Genomic DNA, 23,568 nt, shown 5'->3' with positions numbered 1-23,568 from the left:
TGGGCGTTCCGAATTGGGAGCAAATGTGAGAACCACAGAGTCAGTGCGCCTTGATTCCCACTCGGAGGATGAGGTTTGGATCCGTCGTATGATTCTTCTTGCCTGCTATACTCCCTGATGTCTCAGGTAGGTTAACAGCTCTTCGTTCGAGTACCATCTTGGGACCCCTTTTATAATGCATGTATTTTTCATTTAGCTGTGTGGTACACGGGCAGGTATGGCAAGGCCGCAGATAGTGTTCGTCTCTAGAAGCATATTAGCTTGGTGTTCTGTCTCTATATTTAAAAGCAGGGCTGCCTGTGCTGTGAAATGGCTCTTAACTGGGGCTCCACCGAGAATCGTTTCAATTTCCGAGTATAGGTCAATAGGATTCATTTGCCTCAAGTTAGCTCCTTCGGATGTTGAAGCAATTAACACAGAAATGCCCACCGTCCTGTCTTTGCGATGTCGCACAAGGCGGAAACCACCCTCGTTCATTTCTAGATCTGTGAGGTTCGCCCCGTTGTGGTCCCCAACGACAGTTGATTCGTCCTCTGATTCAACGCTGTGTTGTCGCTTGCAGTCAGGTATGCTTGCACAAACCAGCTGGTGCTTCTGACCTGGTGTCACACCTTGGGAGGTCACGGCGGCGCTCTCCCTGATGCTTGTTTCGTTTCTTCTAGCACCTTTCGACGCGGCGGGCTGCGCAGCACCCGTCGGTCGCCGATACGGCAGGTGCCTTTTTGAGGCGTCCGACGTCTTGAGCAGTGCTGAGCCGTAATATAAACAAAAAACGATAAATGCAGACAGAGCTACTTAGCCAAGCAGCAAACAGCTTCGTCGTCTTACGTCGGTAAAGTCTCAGTAGATCTTTCATCTTTCAAAAGAAAAAATGTTTCATGCTAAAATCTACTGAGACTTTAGAGAGACTTCTCAATACATCACTAAAATCTCAGTAGATTTTAGCATGAAACACTTTTCTGTTGAAAGATGGTATGGCGACTGCTATCTATGCTGCCATAATAGTATTGATGCGAATACATTTGATTCTTGTTTCAGCTCCTGACCTTAGGCTCATTCACACGTGCGACTGGCGCCGGTCACGCAACAGTTTGCGACTGGCTACCAAAAAGCGGCTCAAGGAAACCGACGTTCACACCTACTTGAGACTTACAACCCTCGCGACACGCGATTCACACATCCAGTACTCGCACGCTTCACAGTATTCACGTGTGCTCGCATTGTCGTTGCCCCACAAAAGAAAGCTACCGTCCAGTTCTTGCGCATGTGATTGGCTCAGAAGTTGGCGGCTGCGATTGCGTGACTGAAAAATCGGGTAGCGAGCAACATAGCCTAAGTGGTCGCTTTGCGACTAGAGTGGCCTTTTCAGATTATTGGTTTAAGCGACTAACTTGGTCTTCCGACCGATGCTGGTAGCAGGTTTGAAGGAGCCTTAAGGCGACGAGCGAAGGCTACGTCTTCATGCTGCTTTTCACCGGGCAGAAGGGCAAGAATGTTACCTCTAACCCTTTCTATAATTACTCGAAAAGAGAATTAGGGGTCCCTTGCAACGGTGCATCACTTCGCACGTAAAACTCCGAAATTTGGAAAACTCTGTTAGAAAGTAATGGACATTGTTATTGTCTTTTTTTGGCAGACATTGAAGCGGAAATATATAAAAGACGCTTGGAGCAGAACAATGCTGGCCTTTGGTATCCTGAACTTTCTAGGTTTCAACTCCAAAAAAATCTTCCGGGAAATCTTCAAGGACGCCATAGAGTGAGTGCTTTACAATGCCATTCCTGCCGCTGAAAGCTAGAGTACACGACAACTCAAGGCTGCGTAAAGGAGTACGAAAATCCTGTGTGACTCCAGCAGTGCATCTAAGCAGTTTCAACTTACCCCAGGCGTAGATTCGGTTAGACAAAGCTACGTTTCTCGTCTAGTTACGTGGAATGAAATGCACGAGAGAATGAGGATAGGAAGGGTAAAAGTAGTGCTCACGTTGAGAACGCGTGGTATACGGATACTTGCGCAAGACCAAAACGTAACAGAGCAAGGTTGTTGAAACAACTAGCCGAAATTGAAGATTTTCAGGTTTCTGCGTTTAGTAACTTCTGAAATGCACTAAAATTGAAGCTGTATTTCACATGTCAAGCTGCACGCGGAAAATTTCCGGTGGATTGCGTTCGTAGACAAAAGGAGCTTTTAGCTATATTCTTCGCCACACCTCCCTTATCACCTCGCCGCCATACCACTGAATTTGCTTGCGCTTCGGCCCACCACCACCAACAAAGAAAATCTCTTTATGAAAAGCAAATAAACACTCGTTTGTGGCACTTTCCCCCAATCGTCGTACCTGTCTGATTGATTGATTGATTAAAACTTTATTTTTGTCCTGAGAAGACGCAGGGGAGACCCCGCGCCACCCGGCTAATCCCACGTTGGGACCGTCAAGCCGAGCTTGGCGGCCCGTTCGCGGGCACTCTGGACGGCCAGGGTTTGATCCTTAAATTCGGGGCTGCGTAAGAGCGCAGCCCACCTGTCCTCGCTGAGGGCGGGGCCGATGGCTTCACATTCCCACAACACATGATTGAATGTGGCTAACAGTCCACAAACGGGGCAATCCGCACTTGGATACCGTCCAGGGTAGATGGCATGAAGAACCACAGTGTTAGGATACGCACTGGCTTACAATAGTCTTAGGGTGACTGCCTGCGCCCTACACAAGGCTGGGTGCGGGAGAAGAAATACCCTTCGTGACAGATAGAAGTGCTTTGTTATTTCGTTGAACGTAAGTAAGGGTTCCCAGCGAGGCAGAGGGACTGTGGAGGCAGCGCGGTCAGTAAGTCTTCGCGCGGCCTCGTGGGCGCCCTCGTTCGGGTTAGAGGTAGAGCCCTCAATCTTCCCCAGGTGAGCGGGAAACCAAGTGAGAGAATGGGGCGTGATACTCTTGACGCTTTGGAGAATGCGGAGGGCCTGAGGGGCTACCATCCCGGTTTCGTAGGCTTTGATAGCCGCCTTGGAGTCGCTGTATATTGACTCTCTGCGACTATCTAGCATAGCCAGCGCGATTGCAACCTGTTCGGCTATCACGGGCTTCGATGTGCGTACTGTGGCGGAGCAAGTGAGCCTGGAATTTGAGTCGACGATGGAAACAGCGAATGCCTCTTGTTGGACATATGGCGCAGCATCCACAAAGCTTGCATCAGTGGGGTTGCTATGGACGTGCTCGAGCAGAGCTCTACCCATGGCCCTACGCCGACCGACGTTGTGCGCAGGGTGCATATTGTGGGAAATGGGTGCTATGCGCAGCTGAGACCTGATGTTTCTGGGAATCTGCATGGAATCGGGGCACTGGTCAATAGAGTTGAGGCCTAAATCATCGAGTATCTTGCGGCCCGATTTGGTTCCGGAAAGCCTGAGCAGCTGTGAGAGCTCTTGCGCCTCGATTATCTCTTCGAGTGTATTGTGAACCCCGAGCTTGAAAAGGTTTTCAGTGCCAGTGCTTACAGGCAAGCCGAGCGCGAGCTTGAAAACCTTTCTTATGAGGGAATTGAGCTTACTTCTTCATGCAACATGCCAATTATACATGGCCGCCGAGTACGAAAGGTGGCAGAGAACAAACGCATGTATGATGCGGTTGAGATTGTCTTCCTTGATTCCGCGGTGTTTGTTGGTGATCCTCCGGATGAGGCCGAGAGCACTTTCCGTCTTGGTAGTGATCTGTCTCAGTGCAGCTCCGTTAGCGCCGTTGGACTCGATATACATTCCCAATATTCGGAGCGAATCCAATCTTGGCACTGGGGACCCTTCACTAGTGAAAAGCCGTATTTCACTTTGAGACGCAGGTTTCCAGTCACGGTGGCCGCCGCCTCGGGGTCTTTTCTTGTAGAGCAGAAGTTCAGAATTCGATGGGGAGCACTTGAGACCGGTGGGATGGAGTAAACGTTCGGTCACGTCGATTGCGTGCTGCATGGCTTCCTCAACTTGACCGTCGCTCCCGCCACTGCACCAGATGGTTATAGCATCTGCGTAGATGGTATGATTGATTCCTTGAATCTTCGCGAGTTCCTTGGAGAGCCCGATCATCACGATGTTAAATAGTGTTGGTGAAATAACTGAGCCCTGAGGCGTGCCGCGTGAACCGAGGTTGATCTCTCGTGAGAAGTACCCTTCGATCTGGAGCTTGGTAGTTCTCTGGTAAAGAAAGGATCTCACGAAGTCGTAGACCCTCTTCCCTAGCCCTAGGCTGGCAATAGACTGGAGAATGAATTCGTGAGAAACGTTGTCGAAAGCCTTCTCCAGGTCTAATCCAAGGATGGCTCTGGTATCTCTTGTGCTCCGGTCGATGATCTGATGCTTTATCAGCTTCATGGCATACTGTGTCGAGAGACCAGCTCTGAAACCAATCATATTGTGGGTGTACATGTCATTGGTCTCGAGGTGCACCTTGAGTCGGTTCAGAAGGGCGTGCTCTGCGACCTTACCGACGCAGGAAGTTAAAGAAATCGGTCTTAGATTATCTATTCCTGGTGCTTTACCAGGTCTCGGGAGTAGAGCTGTGTAGGCCATATTCCATTGTGCGGGAACCCCCTACTGCGCCATGCCTCATTATTCTTTTTCGTAAAGAATTCAATGAAGCCCTCATCAAGGTTTTTGAGCATCTTCTTGGTTATGTCATCAGGGCCAGGGGCGGATTTGGCAATTAGGGAAAAGAGAGCCTGCTGTATCTCGGCCACAGTATAGTCCTGGTCCAACTCCAGCACGTCGCACCCCACGTAGTCCGGGAACTGTGTGCGTGCAGAGCTATCCGCGACTCACAGATACCTGTCTATATGCTTGTTGAAAACCAATTCGTCCGGGGTAGAGTCAGTAGCAAGATGGATGGCTCGCGCGAGGGATCGCCTCTGACTGGACCTGGTGCTGCCCTGATCGAGAAGATGTTTGAGAAGACCCCAGCTCTTCCCAGATCTGAGCTGACCCTCGATGCTCTCACAGAGCTCATTTCATTGTTGTTTACACAAGGTTTTGCAGTGCTCCTCTATCGCCCTGTTAACCTCGGAAACCTTCTTGCGGAGCCTCCTGTTATGCTTCTGTCCCTTCCACCTCGTGAGTAGGGCTTGCTTGGCTTCTAGTAGGTGTGCCAACCTGCTGTCCATGTTTTCAACATCGAGGTCAGTGACGACCTCCTTGATCGCTGCCGTGGCGTCATCTCTGATTCCTTTGTACCATCCTTCAAAGTCTGTCCCAGCCATCGGTGCTCTCTCAGCTCTGACTTTGCGAAAAGCGTCCCAGTCGACCACCTTGAATTTTTTCGTCCTAAAGCGGGCAATTGCGAAGGATACCTCGATGATGTAGTGGTCACTTCCGAGGTCTAGAGCCATGTTGACCCATTTGACCCCATCTATATTCTTCACAAAAGTCAGGTCCGGGGTGGTATCCCTACATATGGAGTTACCTCTCCTAGTGGGGAAATCCTTGTCAGTTATAAGCGTTAAGTCAGCTTCTGTCGCAGTCTGCCATAGCTCGCGTCCTTTTGGGGTATCATACATGTATCCCCACACGCTGTGTGGAGCATTGAAATCCCCTACCACTACAAGGGGGTAACTACTGGCCATGCTCACAGCCCTTTTGAGGAGAGAGTTTGCTCTCGCCCTGCGATAACTGGGACTGCAGTATACGTTGAGAATAAAAAGGCTATTTCTTCGAAGACCCTTCTTGGGTGAGTTCATTATAATTTCAGTCATTACGTACTCAATGCCATCGGCAACTGCACAGAGGTCACGCGATAGGTAATTGTACCTTTTGCTGATAAGTGTGGCAACTCCCCTACCTCCTGAATGTGATGACGCTACTAGGTAACCCGGGATTTTGATGGGGGTGCCAGACGCAACTTCATGAACAGCGATGATTTGGGGCTTAACATCGAGAGTTCTTAAATATTGCCGTAGAACGGACTTTTTGTGAGTAAACCCGCCACAGTTCCATTGCCAGATTCTGAAGTTTTTGTCCACACTATTCATGTTTAGGCTGAGGGGATGGTTGAGCAGCTATAGCAGCCCGGAGGATCGCGCCCTCAGTCGGTGGCGCCAGTACATTGCGTTGTGCTGGGACCTGTAAAGGAGTCAGACCGGGGTCTCTCCTCGCATCGACCTCTTCTAACTTGCTTATGCGTTCACTCAGTGCTCCTAATCCCATCTTTGGATGCGCCATGGCTTCTTGAATTTTCGCTAAGGTAGCCTGCATGTTCACAAAGGAAACCTTGAGTTTCGACAGTAAGTTTACCGCCTCTTCTTCTTGTGTGTTCTCAACCGCTCGGCGCTTAGTTCCGCTAGGCCTACGAAGTGCCTCAGACGTATCCATGGCGACCGGGGTTGGGGCGGGCTGCGCCAAAGCGAGCAAGGACGCGAGCTTTCTAATCTCCGCCATCTCCGCTGCTAGCCTGCTGATTTCTTGCTTAAGCTGCGCGTTTTCTTTCCTCAGCTGCTCGTTAGCTCGTCGCATCTCGTTGAGCTCACTCGCGTGGGGAGAACCGCGATTCGATTCGTCGCCTCTAGGAGACTCACGTCTTCCTCGGGCCTTGTCGGCCCAGGAGAGCGTCGGCTTCTTACTGTTAGAGGTGGTGGGCGTGTGGGAGCGGGACCTGGTCGGCCCCGACGAAACGTGCCCCGGCTTTGAGTTGGAGCGAGGCTGAGAAGTGGAACTTCCCCGGGCACGTTCTGTCGACCTGGAGCGCGAGCCGGAACATCCCTTGGAGGCACCACCGCGCCTGGATCTGGAGCGGCCTCGCGAGCGTCCCCTGGAACGGGGGCGTCCTCTGCGCTGAGCATCCGTGGTGGGTGACGAAGACTGGAACTCGTCCGCAGTGTCGAGGTGACGTTGCGGGGACGGTGACGCAGCACCAGCCATTCTGGCACGCTCACTGCGACGACGGCGCACAATGTACGGGATCTTGAACCTTTGAGCACAGTCTTTGCTAGCCGTGAGATGCTGGCCACCACAGAGTTTGCACTTGGGAGTACACACATGTTGCTTGTCAGGGCTTGCGGCACCACAGCCTCGGCAAATCGTGTCACCGGAAGTGGGGCACACGTCAGCGCGATCACCAAGACGGCCGCACGCATAACACACGTCGATTTGCTTGCGGTAGAGTGAGCACTGCATCAGCACTGGTCCATACCTGACAAAGTTCGGTACACGATACCCGTCGAAGGCGATGATGACCGTGCCAGTTTGGGCTATTCTCTTGGCTGCTAAGGCGAGTGGATTATTTGTGTTGACAACCTTCGCATCGATGACGTCAGGGCCGTCTTGAAGTGGGACGTTGCGAATCACCCCTTTGCAAGTGGAGTGTGGGGCAGTCTCATAGGCACTTAGCACGTGCACCTTGCCTGAAATGAGTATTTGCTCCATCCGAACGTATCGGTCTGCGTTTTCGCGCTTGTAAGTACTGGCAACCATAATATTTTGCTGCAGATTCGGGCATAGAGTATCCTGGCACAAATCTTCCTGGCTTATGCCAGTGGCAACTAGTATTGCGTCAGCCACCATAGCTGCGCCAATTTTTGAGATATTGAGTACACCTCTCGGTCGGATCACAATCTTGATGTCATCTTGAGGAAAAGAGGGCATCTTTCCCGCGCGTATTACATTGGACTTTAGCGCAGCACCTCTCGATTTGCCGCGGCGTGCGCCCGGCTGCGACGATGGCGCGTTAGAGTCAGCAGTGCGTGTTTTGGCGCCAGCTCTTCTGGCCCCAGCAGACTGCCAACCTTTATTTTGAGTAAACTCTTCTTCTGAAATATCTTCTCCGTGCACTTCATACTCAATCGTGAGCAAATAATTCCGCGTACCGGGCCTCCGAAGGGCCGGCCGCAGGCGAGAACAAGCCCAGCAAAAGCGCGGTCTCCCGAGCCACTCGTTAGGGTTAAAGAGGGCACCGCTCCACAGGAAAAGAAATTGTTCCTAAATTGACAAAAACTCACTTACTGTGGTCAAATATAGTATCGGTAGGATCCTGATGACTTCTCGGAACCGATGCGAGCAACAGTTCATGAACACTTGAAGAAAAAACTCTAGAAACACAGATTTAGTTGCGCGTCCACAGGAGCCGTACGAACGCAGCCTCCATTCCGCGTCTCCGCTCGTGCTCGTCACAGAGATTGCTCCTCTCGTACCTGTCTAGTGAAAGTAAAGATCACGCTAGCGCCAAGGTATATGTTAACATGTAGCGTTACTTCCATAGAAGCCCATCTAACCAGTAGACGGTGGTTCGTTGCCACCGTCTCCAACTACGTATGAAGAGGACAAGTAAGAACAACCAAAATAATAAAAAAATGAAATTTGACGCCGCAAATGGAAGCGGTAGTGACGTCGTGGATTCGCCTTACTTGGGTAAATATATTTTTGTACTGATCGCTTTTCCGCCATACGCACCGTGGTTGTGTATGTGTTATGACTTCTTTTAAATCGCGGTCACATGTTTTCGTATGAAGACCGCCCAAACAGTGCACATGTTTTCAATCCGCAGCAACAAAGCGGCAGACATCGTCATTGCTCTGAGCACCGTGTCGACGATCGAGAGACAGGCCGACTGCTTCACTTTCCCGCCTGGCATGTGGGACCTGAAGACGTTAACCCCACCCGCCAGCAATGAGGCTGGGTTTGTGACTGATCTCGTAAGTAACAGATGGTGGGCACGGCGGCCTCTGCTTTGCTTGCATCAATTCTGAGCACTGTCTTCTAAGGAACCGAGACTCTGAGCTCTCGCAGGTAACAGCGTAGAGATCCGGTGGAGACCTATCATTAGGCGCAGAAGTATTCCAGCGAGGTTTCTTGTGAAAAGGATTTCGGGGGCGTTTCTGTACGCGGGAGATTACGTAGGCGCAAAACCTGGTGCCCAAGATCCACGAAGGCGTGCGAAGAGCCACGATAGTTCAGCGCTCTACTCCATCGTGTATTTGTCGGTGGTCAACCACTTTTGATATAACAATTCCGTTCAAGAACCCTTGGTGGTAAAAATTTGTGGAGCCCTCCCCTACGGCGTCTTTCATTGTTATAGCGTGGTTTTAGGACGTTGCAACCCAACTTTGATATCTGTGGTATTAATAATAAAACCACAATCTGGCAGTTTATTGAGGTTGCTTGTCAGTTCACATTGCCACATGTCATTGAAGTTTTATTGTTTCGCGCAACAACGCGTCTCTGTAACCTGCAGCAACAGAGACGTTGCGCTTGTAAGCATGTGGTTCAAGGTTTCCTTCGCAGCATTTAAGAAGGAAAACTATGCTGAAGGGAAAAAAAGGTTATGAAGCGTAACCACTTTTAAGTTCGTATATTCAGTTCGGAAAAAAAGGTATAAAGAAAATAATGATGAAAGAAAAAATAAAGAAACAAAAAATAAAGGAAGAAAGAAAGAAAGAAACAAAGAAAGAAAGAAATAAGGCTTGTAGGCCATGCACGCACACGCGAATATTAGCTCATCCTCATTTTCTGAATCGGGCACAGGTTTCTGAATTCCTCAATCATGTGCCCAATGTCAGCTTTGATCAACGCCAGGCACCAAGTGCTAAGCGCTATTGTATAAAATACGTCTCCCAGTATTCACGGACTGATTCATCACTTGAACGTTCACCTAATTTATCTTTACGCGTATATTTCATGCGCAGAAATTTACCACAAGTATGATGGACAAAACCCAGACGTACAATACCAGCTCTCAGATGGGCTTCTCTATCGAGCTCGGTACACTGGGCTACCTGTTAACGAAGCAGCCGGCAAGCACAACCACGGACGGCGCACTGGTGATGTCGAAGTGCGATCGTTTTTTCCTCACCAGCATGGACGCAATGGTAAATGTCTGCTTTATGTTTTTTTTCTTTTTGTATTTGCAGTCGTAGCTAATCCAAAGCATCCACGTGAAATCCTGGCAACAGTTTTGAAAAAGGCATGGTTATTGCTCGCAATATGTACACCCCGAACGTGATCACTCAGACAAATCGCACGGGCTATTCAGTTGCGTGTCGAAAAACGCCTATGAAATAGGAAAATTTCACCATCTCTAAGTAAAGGAAAATTAAACCCTAAGTAGCATGCGAAGAAGGGCATCATAGGTTCACTTAGGCCCGTATTCACAAACGCTCCTTCACTCAAGGGCTCCCCTCGACTTGACGAAGTCAAGGTGGAGCGTGCTCCTCCACTCAAGGGGCCGCTGCGTTTCATGAACGCTCCTCCACACTTCCTTCGCCCAGGGAGGCCTTGGAAAAGCTCCCTTCACTTGAGTGAACTGCAAGCGCCGAGAAAAGCGCCTGATAACGAGAGTATTTGCGATTGTGGTTAAGAATTGCCTATCTCTGTACAATAAAAGAATGCTTTTTCTAGTTATTCTTCTTTCTAAATTGACATTACAGCAAAATACGTGCATTTAGAGTGGTAGTATTGTTTCCCTAAGCCTTGTGCTGATAGAGTTAGCGAAACCCTGCTTCAAGTCTGGCAACAGTCGCACCCAAGCAGCTGAACGAACAGATGATGGCATTTCGTCTGCTGCTGAACGTGTCTACCTGCTTAGTTAATTTCGTCTTGTATGCGTCTAATAATTGCAGTTTATATTTATGGTAGTGTTTGCGTGTGTGTCGTTTGAGAGCCTACTTTCGCCGGGTTGACTAACGAACTATGTGAGTGATGACAAGAAGCGCAATAGATAGTTTGTTGCTTTGTTTACTTTCGCTTTACTGAGAGCCTTCTGATCACTACTGTTGCCACCGAATGTATAACGCGGTGGAATGAGTATTTTTTTACTATATATCACATTATATTGGCCTGCTTTTAGCATTCACCACGGCATTATGTATAAGGATTACTCGTACGTAAATTCGTTCTCGCTACTGGAGTACGTGCACAGTTCCTAATTTCAGGGGCCTGTGAAATGTTTATTTTTCTCATTTACTGCGAATTTCACCGTGGCGCTTTCGTAGTTGTTCCTCTGCGTATGATAGAAAATTTGAAAGACGTTGCTCGCAACTGATATTCAAGGTTATACCAGGGTAGCGTTAAATACTAGGCATGTTATACTCGTGGCTGAGCAATCGAATCAGACTGCTACGCAAGTTAAGAAAAGCGATCGTGTGCCTTTCTTTCACTATTGGCGAAAAACACATTTCAAAGTTGTTTTCTTCATTTAGCAACATATATAGTCGGTTAACAAGGATGGGTGTGTGTGTGTGTGTGTCAACTTTAACATTTTAAACTTCCAAGGAATACGTTATTGTTTTTGCATTGTTTTTCTATTTGCCCTGCATTTGTGGATGCGTCTAATTTGACAGATTCACACAGAAGTAACCTTTAAATTTGTGTAGCTTCCGTCTTCAAGTTCACACAGCGGCAACGTCTTGAATTTTTTTCCCGTCTGCTTCATCTGCATGCTCAGAAGCACAATCGTTAATGCATGAATGACCTTCGCACTAATGTTTTGGATTTTATTTGCAATATAACTACTGGAAATACCTGTTAAAAAAGATCGTGCTGTCTGTGCTGCATTCCAAAGCCCCGGCACAACATAAATTATAGGGGATGTTTTATTTTTTGGAAATCATAAAATTGAAGCCGCGTCTGACTTTTGGCGCTGTTCTCCTTTAAAAACTATCCTGTGGGTTCTCTCAACCTTCGAGAAAGTGTTGTCAAGAGCAGCGTATATTATTCTGCTCATTTATTGAAGACCAGTGCAACAAAGCGGTGAAAAATGCTCAAGAGTATTGCAGTCATCGCGGATACATCTGGTCAGAACCCTGTAAATAAAATATCCGCTATTGCTGCATCATTAGCAAGTCGACCAGTTAGAACTACGCGATCTCAGTTCCGTGGAAGAGGAGTGGTGCTGCTTTATATAAAACAACTTTAATTTTCCTAGAACTGCTTTCCTGTAGAATCGGAGAAGTGGTTTTTGCAGTCCTGTCTCATCATGAAAAGACAAACACGACAATAATTATGTATTTATAAATGAACAAAACAGCAGTTGTGAATGGCAAATGGACCTTTTTTACATGTGGCTGATGAGGAGCAACGTGGCAAACATAAGATACAAATGAAAAGTGTTAATCAATCAAACATATGCAACCTACACACTGTAAAGATATAGTACGAGCTCGGAGGACATTATAAATAAGATTAAGGAAGTAGACACCATAGCGCGCCTAATGCAGTGTAGCTGCACGCATTCACTGCTGTTTTTGTGCTTTTGTATACAGTCGTGCAAACTCTGCAATGCATTGATAATACGGCAGATTTTAGGAGGCCTTTTTTCTGTGTTCTTCTGTCGGCAGCTGGTCCCCTGCACATAAGAGGCAAGAAATAGTATTAGAAAAACGTAATAGGTTGGATACAAAAGCCGCATTTTTCTTTGATTCTAGCGGTGCACACATTCATTAGTATGTCTCGCGTTAAAGAACAGACATGGTTGAAGTATTGAGCTTGACTATTTTGACACATGTTTGGTTCAGGCACTTGGGCAGCTGACCAGGCATATGTGTATATAATTTCATTAACTAATTGCACGAATCAGTGCCATAGCCCGCAATTCGTCTTCGGGGGGTAGGAATGGGGTTAAATTAAAAAAAACAATCTCATTATGTATCTGCTGTATTTATATTTCATATGTTTGCGTTTTCATACGACACTTGACACACGTTTGCGTACATGCATGTTTCACACAGCATGATCATCTGCTTGATCCCCTAAATTTGTACTTGGTTGTTCATTGGTATTGTGAGCTGCATAGACACTGTATAGAGAAGCTATGTTTCACGCGTAGTAGCTACAGCAGCACACTCATTGCGCCCAATGTATTGTGTTGTGCTTTTCCTAAACTGTCTTTAATAGTAATCTCACGGAAGCAGGATAAAAATAAAAAATAACACAGGAGAACTTACTTTCTCATTGGTACAGATGGTCGTCTAATGGAGGTGTGCTTCGTCGTAAATTTAGGCTAGGGCAGCAAATGTTCACCGGAGAGGAAGCCATTCTAAAGCACGGTGAACCCAGCGCATCAAAAGTTTGCTATGCCACTTGCTTGTCAAGCTTTCGCACCACGCTTGAACTGATGCGGTGTGCGAGCTTCATTAAAACACTTCAAAGCATTGGAATCCGCAGTAAGTCATGGAGCACTCGCACGAGGAGTATACGCACACCTGAAGGCAGGTAATCCACTGGCTCATGCACGGAACGCAACACATCATGGCACTGGTGAGTGCTCCTCTTGACACCCCGCCCGCTTGTCCCGGCGCCACAGTAGCCGTTGCTGAACCATTCGAAGACAGCTCCGTAGTAAACGCGCACCGTCATTGTCGAAAGAACGCGGCGGTGGCAGCCAAATTAATCGATCAACGCTGTCAAAGCGAGACGGGCTCCGCCATGGACGCGATGCTGGCGCAAATATTTCACTCGAGGGACGATTCAAGGTAGCTCGATCGCTTCCTTGACAATCTCGAGGAAATGCTCAAGATTTTCTCAAGTGAAGGAAGCATTTCAAGTGAAGGGTGGTTTGTGAATGGGAAAACGCCACTTAAGGAGCGTTTCGAGCGAAGGGTCGAGTGGAGGAGCGTTTGTGAATACGGGCCTTAAACTTCCCTTCATCACGAGCTCCTCGCTCGATGTTAACGCGTCCTTGTGTGTAATACCTGTGTCACACGGGCACGCAAAAAGTCTTTTAAGTAAGCGGTCTTTTACGAAGTTGAAAGACTTTTAACAAAGAGGTGTTTGCGGCGCAGACACACGGCAGCAACGATCTCCTTTTAGTGTTTTCGTTCGAAGACGCTAGCGAAAGCGTGGCGCTAGCAGTTAAAAGAGAAGCAATGAAAATTAAACAATGTATCACGATGTACAAATTAAAGACTTGTTGCACTGCTCGTTTCTTCAAATAAATTGAAAAATAAGAGATGAAGAAACACCAATGTGAAAGTTTTTTGCACTAGTTAAGGAAGCATTCCCATAATAGCGACGTGCACAAGTCCGTCTGGCACCACTGTGCTTTTATTTACCGTATTTGTTTTTCGCTGCTCTCGACTGCTCTCGGCACGTTATGGACGACCGTACGGGAGAAAAAAGCGAGGATCGCAAGCCTCACGGCCTGCCTTCTCGCTCTGGAAAGCAAGGCAGACGCTGCAAAAGCCGCCAAGGAGAGGATAAAGCAGCGCAAGACCGAGCGTCACCACGTGATATTGCCGACGCGTTGTAAACTTGTAGCTGCTTACGAGACTAGAAAAGGAAATAACCATTAAAAGAGTTCATTACACCTTCTGCAGGATATGAAATTTGTTTTTACAAAGAGTTTTGATGACAGAAAAATAAGCATTCGCTCTTTTTTTTTTCCACCACTCGAAAATTGCTGGCGCCCACTGGTTTCGAGGCTACTCATTCAGAGCCGTAAAAGAGATCGACGAACGCCGTTTACGAAAAAGACCGCTTCTGAAAATGAGTTCGCTCTGTGCCGTGTGTCTGCTGTCAGGAACTCCTTTTCGGAAAAAGACCGCTTACTTAAAAGACTTTTAAGTGCCCGTGTGACAGGGGTATAAAGTACACCATGAATTCACAGTAGCTTCTGTTGCTGTTGCTCGTCATGATCTTGTTGAAGCATGCCTCGCGGTTTTATCGCCACGCCACGCGGGAGCAGCTGCGTTCATCGCGCGTCTGCAGAATCTCGTTCTCCGACATCATGCGATTGCTGAGAGAGCGTAAAGAGGTGGGACCACAGCATCCTACTCAGCCCCTTACGGAGGCCAGCTAGCACGTGGGTGCGTTGTGGCAAAGTTTGGACCAGCTGTTGCACCTGCGCAGTTAGAGGGGTAACACACCAGATTGAACTCCACCATAAGATGCTGCGTATTACACGTCTCAAAAAATGTAAACTAAAGCACCAGGCCAGCGCGGAAGGCGCAGCGCAGTCGCAGTGACAACTGGAAGAGTGGCCTTTTAGATGCGAAACATCTGTTTGACGAGCTCAATCCGGTGTGTGGCGTGACCACCATTACTGCGCATGCGCGCGCTTCTCCCCCATCTCTCGACTCGCAACGCCGATGCGAGCGGCGTCTGCTAGCATATGGTACGGTCGCTCCCCCCTCTCTCTTCTCAAGCCATTCCTCCGCAGTGGTGCTTACACTCGCATTGCACATGAGCGCTTCCTTCTCTTTCCTCTGCTACCTTTCCCTTCTCTCTCCTCGCAACGTCGACGCAAGCAGCGTCTGCTAGAGGGTTTTTTTTATTGAATAAAACTAACTACTTGAGTTGCGCAGCCGTTCACAGGCCCCCTCGTATATATAGGCACTAAATTTTAGCCTTCAAGGTAGTGCTGCTGGGAAATTTCATCAGTGTGTTGTTGAACAATAAGTATTCGCGGCATGCGCATTAACTATAGGCGGAATAGGGGTATCTGTGTCCAGTTGGAGTCGTATGTCTCTCATTGCCCATCAGTAGTGAGTGACATGTTCCAGTAGCAAACACTGGTACATCACGGCGGGCTTTGCGCCTGCCAGGGTTTCCCTCTTCCATAACGCTGCGACGAGCGCCAGCGTCAACGCCAATGCCTGTGTATACAAGCCTTAGTGGCCACTGCTTTGCATCTACATATGGTTTATTTTAGCGGGCGATGGTGCAAGTTTTTAGAGCCTTTTTGTACACTCTTGGCGCAAAACTACAATCGCACTTGCACGGAACCCTCTCGGTCATAAATTATCATAAGCTTGTGTATTGTGGAAGCATCTACCATGTCATTATTCTTAATTTTTTTGGAAATCGCAGTACCCGGCCTCTGCACACTTAATGGACACCTCCACTTTGTTCATGGTGTGACTGAAAACAATGAAGAATGATGCCTGAGGTTTTGTCATGAGTTGGAACATTTATTGACCCACTCGCGACGCCGAATTCGCATAATGCGACGCCCGGTTGTTACTTCACTGTTGTAAAACAATATTTTACATATTAACATGATTCTTTGCTAGACATGAAAGCTGCATACTGTCGGTTTGCAACTGAATTGCAAGTATTGGGGCCGTTCATTGCTTTGGTACTGAGCTGCCACGCAGAGGGTCAGGGTTCGAATCCCATTAGGTCCTAGGTATTTAGTTAGTTTTTATTACTTTTCGCGATGGTGGTTTTCGATACCAGCGGCGGACAACTACGGTGCCAAGAGTGGTGTCTGTTGTGATCGCATGACAGTTTTCACTGTGAAAAAATTAGTTTCTGCACAAAGGCGAAGATATAAGTGCGATAGCAACAAATTATCATGTCGTGCGAAGTAAGGCTGGTAGTCATCTCTTTGAATCCGATGTCGCGTAATTGTACGAAGCACTGGCGTAAAAGTACACAGCCCCACTGTCCCATGTATGTAGAAGAGTACACGAACTGACTACTCATGCCTGGCAAGCCAGCACGCGCGCCAGTGATCGCAACAGCGCCCATAGAACGGATTCTTAAAGCTGTTGTTCCAACAATTCACCCGCACCACCACCCATGTTATTCCATGCTCGTTCAAGACGGGCGGGGCATTTTTTCAGCTTCAGAATTCGAAGACGGGTTTCACAGGCGGGAACATAACATAGCATGCGCCATCTGAGCGACAGATGCGGCCCGACGTGATTGATCTCTGCAGCTGCCGCGTTCATCATCTACGCTCGAGCGTTTCTACTCGCGGGAAGAACATACGGTGTGCGGGTGAATATTATCATATTCGACTTGATGCGGGACATTACGATGACAGTGACGACAAAAACAGGTCAACCCGCGGAAAGTGGCCATATAGTTGCCATAGCAATTAAAAATAAAAGCCTTCAGACTGTACCCGTACAATGTAGGAGTCGATTTGAAGTGGAGCTGTCAGCCACTAGGTACATATGCTTACCTTATATTATTTCAATGAACCGTTACACGGTGGTTCGACACCTTCATTTTAATGAGTATAGCTGTGTGCTCGTCCTTTGCCAAAATTACTGATAGCATTGCCATTTTCGACTGCTATTCTTACGTCTGACCTACAGACGAGCCTCGACCGATCCTGTGTGGCTCCCTCTGGTGTTCTCATGACGCTCGGTTCTATTTTGTCACATAAAGCTTAAAAACGCAGTGTATATATTTGACCTCGGGTGTAATTATACAGAAAGAGAGATATCTTTCATTGGGTAGTGTTTCTTCTATTCACACTTATCCAGATAACTTCCCCCTATAGCCCATCCTAACAATTATTGATGGTTCGTCAATTCTATTCAATTGATTGATTGATAAGAGGGGTTTAACGCTTCAAAACGAGCATATTATTATGAGAGACGCCGTAGTGGAACACTCCGGAAATTTAGACCACCAGGGGTTCTTTAACGTGCGCCCTATTCTGAGCACAAGGGCCTACAGGATTGTTGCCTTCGTCAAAAATGCAGCCGCCGCAGCCGGGATTTGATACCTCAACCATCTGCTGTGCAGCCGAGTATCTTTGTCACTAGACCACCTTGGCGGTGCTATTTTATTGATTATAGACAAAGATTATTATTCTCTCCTGGTAACATTTTAATGATGACTATCTGTATCTATTCACTATGAACAACCGTTATTGTCAACTCGAAGATTGGTTTATCTTTTCCTGCAAAGTTCCTACCCCCTTTGGACTTCGTCATCCAACTCATAGGGTCGCCAACCCCTGAGAAGGCCGCCAGTTGATGGTCAGGTCAGGCCTTGTGTTAGCTATTACATATTCCCTCGGCACTAACCTTCCGGTGTATCTTTTTACCATAGCTAACACAGCTTACATCTTGTTGTTTCAAAACAAATGATCGCAAAGTATGACCCTGCTGAAAATCCTGAGGCCAAAATGCTAATCTTTTTGTAACCCTCTCCAGCGCGACTTATGATCGACTGTCTACGAATTTGTCTCAATCGAACAACAAAGTTTGAAGAGCACCCGATATCACATTCCAAGAAAGAAAAAGATTCAGTATGTTCTTTCGTGCGACTATCAGGTATTCTTAGTTTAATTATTTACTTAATAATATGCGGTCATTTATCGTAATATAAGAATATATGAAGCACATATGCAGTAATTCAGCTTTTTTTTCGCCGCATTCATTTCCACCTTGAAAAAACATTTTTCAATTCGGTTCCAAAATACTGTACGTATAACATGACATTGCCTTCACCGAAGTAATCTATTAGCTAAAGTCATGCGTAGCACTCTTGTGTTACGCAAACCACATTGATTACGCAAAAGATTCCTTTTATCCTACGCGCAATGTACTTGATTTCTCGTTCAGTGGTCCAAGGAGCAAGCTCAAATAAAAGTGTCAACACAGTTCGACATCATATCTCAAGGGGTTGACCTTTTTTTTTTTGCAGCCCTGCAAAGCCGACTACATTAAGAAGAAAGTGTTTCCTGATGTCAACCTGGCCTTCGCAGAGAGCAATCGTTCGTACATTTTTCTTTATGAAGACGAAGATTCGATCAAATACAAAGTGAGTCCTTTAAACGCCTCCAATTGTGCGCGTGCGCGCTTGGGGAGGGGGGGGTGTTTAGTCTGCACATACTCGGGGACGTCTTAAAGTCACGTGCTTTGCTATTTAGTGGCTACAGCACAATGAAAAGTGAGAGGCGAGTGACGCCTGGCGTCGTAAGGTGAACTACAATGCAAACAGAAGCCTTTGAGATTGTCTACCGGCACGTGGGAGACAATCTGCTTTTCTCATTTTGCTACGCTGCCCCATGCCATTTGAGTAGAAGCTGGTAAAACCAATATTGACACAATGAAGTACTCTGAGATTCAGAGGCATTTTGCGACTACCCTTCAGGGGGAAACGAGCATTCGTCGTGGCATTGCGAAGAAGCGCTAGTTTACAAGGCCAAGGGCCAGCAATTAGGAGTATACGGCAGTTTCCACTGGAGGTGCTGTAATGGCTCGGAAAATGTTCATTTTTGTAATTGCGGAATTGGCGCACTAAGCAATAGAAGCGTTACTAAGTATGGCAATTATTGTCACGTGCTTGCTCAAGATAGACCATGTCAGTTGTGCATGTGCCACGAAGGTTTACGAAATGAACGAGAAAGGAGAACTCGCTTGCGCGGTTGAATTAAAAGATCGACCTGCTTCTGGTGTCTCAATCTCTGCGGCAAGACCTCTGTTTTGACGTCGTGACAATATACCGATAGCTTGAGCAACGTGGCAGCCTAATAATATTAGTGAGGAGCATTCAACTCTTAATATGCGTAATGTTTACATAAGGCAAAAAAAAAGTTACGGTTCGAGCGAAAACCGGCTAGCGTGACCACCTTCCGCAGATGTAGCGTCATAGTTCTGTGGCCAGAGTTTATTTCATTCTTTGGTTTTAAAAAGCACTTTCTTTTTCTTTTAAAAAAATGCATCCACGCTTTCTCTATTTTCAATAGCAGTGACGTGCATCAGCCACACTCGTCCGTCCCGTCACTGATGATTGCATGCACATCCATTTCATAAAATTCTCCGCGCTAAGCATTCTTTATCTCTACGGTGCAGGCACAGAAACTCAAGGAACTATCGACGAATCTGCGCGACAACATGGCCCTACTTCTGATGGACGTCAACCTCGGCAACTTCATCAAAGGCTGCAGCTTACGCAATGACGATGCGTTCAGTCGAATATCAGTTGCCAAAACGGAATTCGGGGTCAAGTGACAACGGGCCGAGAAAACTCTCGGGAGGGGGAGCACGCGCGCTGCCAGTGGCGACTTTCGGCGGCAAGTGACGGACAGAAAACACGTCTTCGTGTAAATATTAAACTAAGAAATCATGAATGTCCTTGTACTTTGATGTAAACTTTGGATCTGAACAACTCGCAGTCTTGTAAAAAAGGGCGTCAGGCAAGTTGCAAACGCCACTTATATTGGCGAAGTCATTGCTTGACATTTATACGGTAGCTAAAGAGATTAAGAGCACAACTTTTTTTATGTCAAATAAAAATGTACTGCTATGCGTGTGTGCACCCTGAAAAATTTGCCTCGTGCCTGCGTGCTTTGCTGCAAATGTCATCGAAAGATGATGGTCTTCCGCCGGCCGTACTAATGAGTCCTGGTCTCATACGTGTGAGAGATGGTGCTGCGTGAGATATGGATGCCACTTTGCAGTAGCATGAGGAAACGTGAGCTTGTGCGGAATGTCGGACCACTGCCAGGTGGCAGCACCATGTAAGCAGAGAGCTTTTTTAGGGGCGAAGCTCCTCTAAGTCTAACGTTGTCACGCGTCACGCGCAACCGAGTGCAGAAGAGACAAGAAAGAAAAGGCAGTATCTCCCAAACAGTATAATAGACGGAGCTGTCTCATAGAAGTACATACAAACTGCAGTTGAGTAAGGATATTCTAAAAGCCGCTGTACCGCTACTTTCCAATTGGCTGCTGCACGGGCTGTGCCTGGGTACGCAAAGAACAAGTGCCTCTCTCTCTCTCTCTCCTGGATAGTCGCTGTACGTGACGGATCGTTGGTGGGGCATGAACGAGGCAGAGTGGCGGGCACCTTGACGCTTGCGCTCGGCTGCCTTGGCTCGCGTCTTGTCGGTGTTACCCACGCGAAGTCTGCATTCTCGAACGCGATCGGACGCATGGGCGCATGCTCGCATGGACGGACACATGAACGGATGGACGCTTCACCCTACTCATAATTCACTCTGTGCTTAACGTTGCATTTTCATTGTGCATAACGTCGCAGCTTTAGCGGAGCTTGAGGAACGTCAGTGTCTCAATTACGTATTTGCTTACTTTTCAGTTGAAGAACACACCCGCTAGCTCTTAGGTATTGATGTTGCGCCTCGTGTATGCGTAATATTTGCTTTTATTTGACAGTGCTCACAAGTATGAAAGCGACCACCCCAGATTGCGGAGCGTTCAGCAAGTGCTTAAACCGAGTTGCTGAATCACGTGACAGACAGACAGCTAGAGCAAAATTTCTGCACTAAAGTATCCTCAGTAAAACTATCGTCTTTAAAAACAGTTACAATGGAGCGTACTAGAATTCTAGTACACACTAGTGACGGTAACCGCCAGTTTCAGTTCCTACTGTACTATGACGTTTAAACACGGTATGAGCTTCTCGCCACGTGCTCGCGTAAGGTGGCGTTATGTTCACATGGCCGCTGTGCTCCGTGGCCCCCTTGGTGATGAACATTTGGCCATTTTGGAATTTTTGGTACCTGACGTAATACAAATTACCCTGGCTGCCGCGGGAGTCGTTAGAGTTAGTGCTGACCAATGTCGAAATGTGGAAATGACAGGAGGTAGGACCCCGGTGAGGCAAGGAAAAAACGCCAGGCCTGCGCGCAAGGCGCAGCACAGTCACAGCGATAGCTAGAAAAGCGGCCTTTCAGAGCCTTTTCCAAACACTATTGGGTAACTGCTGCAAGCACATTATGGTAGGCTGGCATTCACTATGCCATGTTTTTTCATTCTTCCAAGACGCGTGGTATCCGCTGAACACTTGCTAGGAATTGTACGCTTGCTAGCAATGCAGTGGCTGACGACGAAGAATAATTATGCCTGAAGTGGGTATGCGCCACAGTTAATAGCATAACAAGAACAAGCTTTTGTAATGGCTTGATGTCTTGGAAAATTGGATGACCCACTTGTTACGCTATTTGTATTGTACGATGGCTGGTTCTTCTTTCGCTCTTTTTAAACGCAGTACAAGTCGTATTAACGCGATCACTTTGCCGACATCAAGCCTGCTTAACGCAAGTTTCCTAACAAGTCCTAACCACCGGCATAGCTCAGTGGTAAAATGCTGGGCTGGCACCCAGCTGACCCGGAATCACTGTGTCATTGGTAATAGCTTTTTTTTTTCAATTTCGTGTGACGTGGTTACGGACACCACCGGTGGCGGCGGCGGCGGTCAACTACAGCACCGGTCTGTATTCACAGATCGAAAAAGACGAGCAGAAGACTCAACATCGTCTTTTCAGATCTGGGTGGTTGCTGCTGGTGTTTTTCACTTCTTTGTCCTCGCTATACCCTGCCAGATTTTAGTCATGACATCAGCCTCCCTTCCAAGAAAGCGTAGTCCCGATGCCTAATAATCGCAATGGTTTGTACTCGCTTGCAGCGCATAAGTTCATTCCGAGAAATACAGGTTCGCTCCAACAACGTGCGTGACATCTGGCGCTTTGACGCTTGGAGCAGTGCGCACTACCGAGAATGATCTCATAGTTGACGTCACTGAGACACCACAGAACCTTATACGGCCCGAAGTACTGTTCTAAAAGCTTTTCCGAGAGGCCACGACGCCGAATAGACGTCAAGCTAAGGTCGATGTTGGTAGGTGCGCCATGGAAAAATCACCTTATGTACTAAAATTATGTTATCAGCACTTGCCATACTTCACATTTGCTGAGAGCCGTCTCTGTATGCAGAAAATTTCCGTAGCACTATTCTTGAAGGCCAGTTCACACATGACGCAAAAATGCTTAAGCGACTGGATAACCGCGTTCGTGTGCGCAGGCCACTTAAGACTGTTTTCAATGTTGCTAAAATCAGTATTGAATGATATTCAATCGGCATCAGAAATGCGCCGCCATGCATGCCCTGATGATTGAAATTAGTCGGGCTTCTCATGAGTCGCACGCTCACGCGAACTTTATGCAGTATGTTTTACGCATCAAAGCCTTAAGTGAATTTTAAGTGAAAACAACCAAATTTTCTTGGTTAAATCTCGGTAATTAGGCATCGTGAATTTCAAGAAAGAAATGCATGCGAAGCAAGTTCAAAGCTACTTCTCGTCATTCCCATGGCGGTTCACGTGCCTCTCAAAGAACTCGCGTGGATACCAGCCCCCGATTACCATCTGTGCATTGTGTAATGAAATTAAACGCTCTCAAGGAACGCATCCTTGCAAGCATTGCAATTTTTGTCGCTCAGCGCAGGTAGTTTAGGACTACTACAGTGCATTAGCTGCCGACTCGGTCAGTCCTAGGTTAAATTGTAAAGGGGAAAATGAAAAAGTTTTAACTCGGCTACACAACACTATAGATAATATTGAAGCTTCAAAATAGTAACTTGATAACGTTAAAGAGCTCGTTTAATCGAAGTGTCAGGGTCGGCGTCGTCGGTTGTGAGCGAAAACGTATCTTTGCGGGACCGAAAAATTGGCCATCTTTGCCTGACCGAAAAATCGAGAAATGTGAAGATAATATGACAAATTCTGGGTCTGCGTGGCAATCGAACCTAGGTCGTCTGAGTGGCTAGTGTAGCAAATAACTTCCTTTAGCTGCCAATGCAGTGAAATTATCTTTGAAGGTTCACACATTACGCGAGTCATGTGTACATGTTTCACAATGAAATACTGCCGTAATAATGCGTGGCACAAGCGTGCACTACCATGTGGCGTCAGAACACACCAGCCAGTCACCCACAGCAAAAAACACATTCACTACTGCAGCCTAAAGGCAACGTAGTGGGTTCACAGCAAGTTTGAACAGATTTTATGTACTAAGTCTTTGAAGAGCGCACTAGGAAGAAAAATTGCTATCACGTTCAGCTGGTGTAGGCAAATCTTAAGGGTCCACCAGTTTTTTTAAAAATGAGCTCAATCTCTTAGCGCATC

General features: G+C 47.2%; 1 protein-coding gene across 1 annotated transcript in view; it reads left to right on the top strand.

Annotated features, from left to right (window-relative positions):
* LOC142774256 (uncharacterized) overlaps positions 1-19,975 on the top strand; it is a 96,205-nt gene extending 76,230 nt beyond the window's left edge. The window contains exons 8-12 of the mRNA XM_075874644.1: positions 1,637-1,758; positions 8,513-8,660; positions 9,651-9,833; positions 18,349-18,465; positions 19,500-19,975. Of these exons, the coding sequence (XP_075730759.1) occupies positions 1,637-1,758; positions 8,513-8,660; positions 9,651-9,833; positions 18,349-18,465; positions 19,500-19,658 (729 nt within the window). The 3' untranslated portion in view covers positions 19,659-19,975. The remainder of the gene's footprint in view (positions 1-1,636; positions 1,759-8,512; positions 8,661-9,650; positions 9,834-18,348; positions 18,466-19,499) is intronic.
* The last annotated feature ends 3,593 nt before the right edge of the window (positions 19,976-23,568 follow it).

Source organism: Rhipicephalus microplus, chromosome 10 (genome assembly GCF_043290135.1).
Source record: "Rhipicephalus microplus isolate Deutch F79 chromosome 10, USDA_Rmic, whole genome shotgun sequence".
Classification (NCBI taxonomy): Eukaryota; Metazoa; Arthropoda; class Arachnida; order Ixodida; family Ixodidae; genus Rhipicephalus; species Rhipicephalus microplus.
Note: the sequence above shows the minus strand (reverse complement) of the source record. Positions and strands in the feature narration are given on the sequence as shown.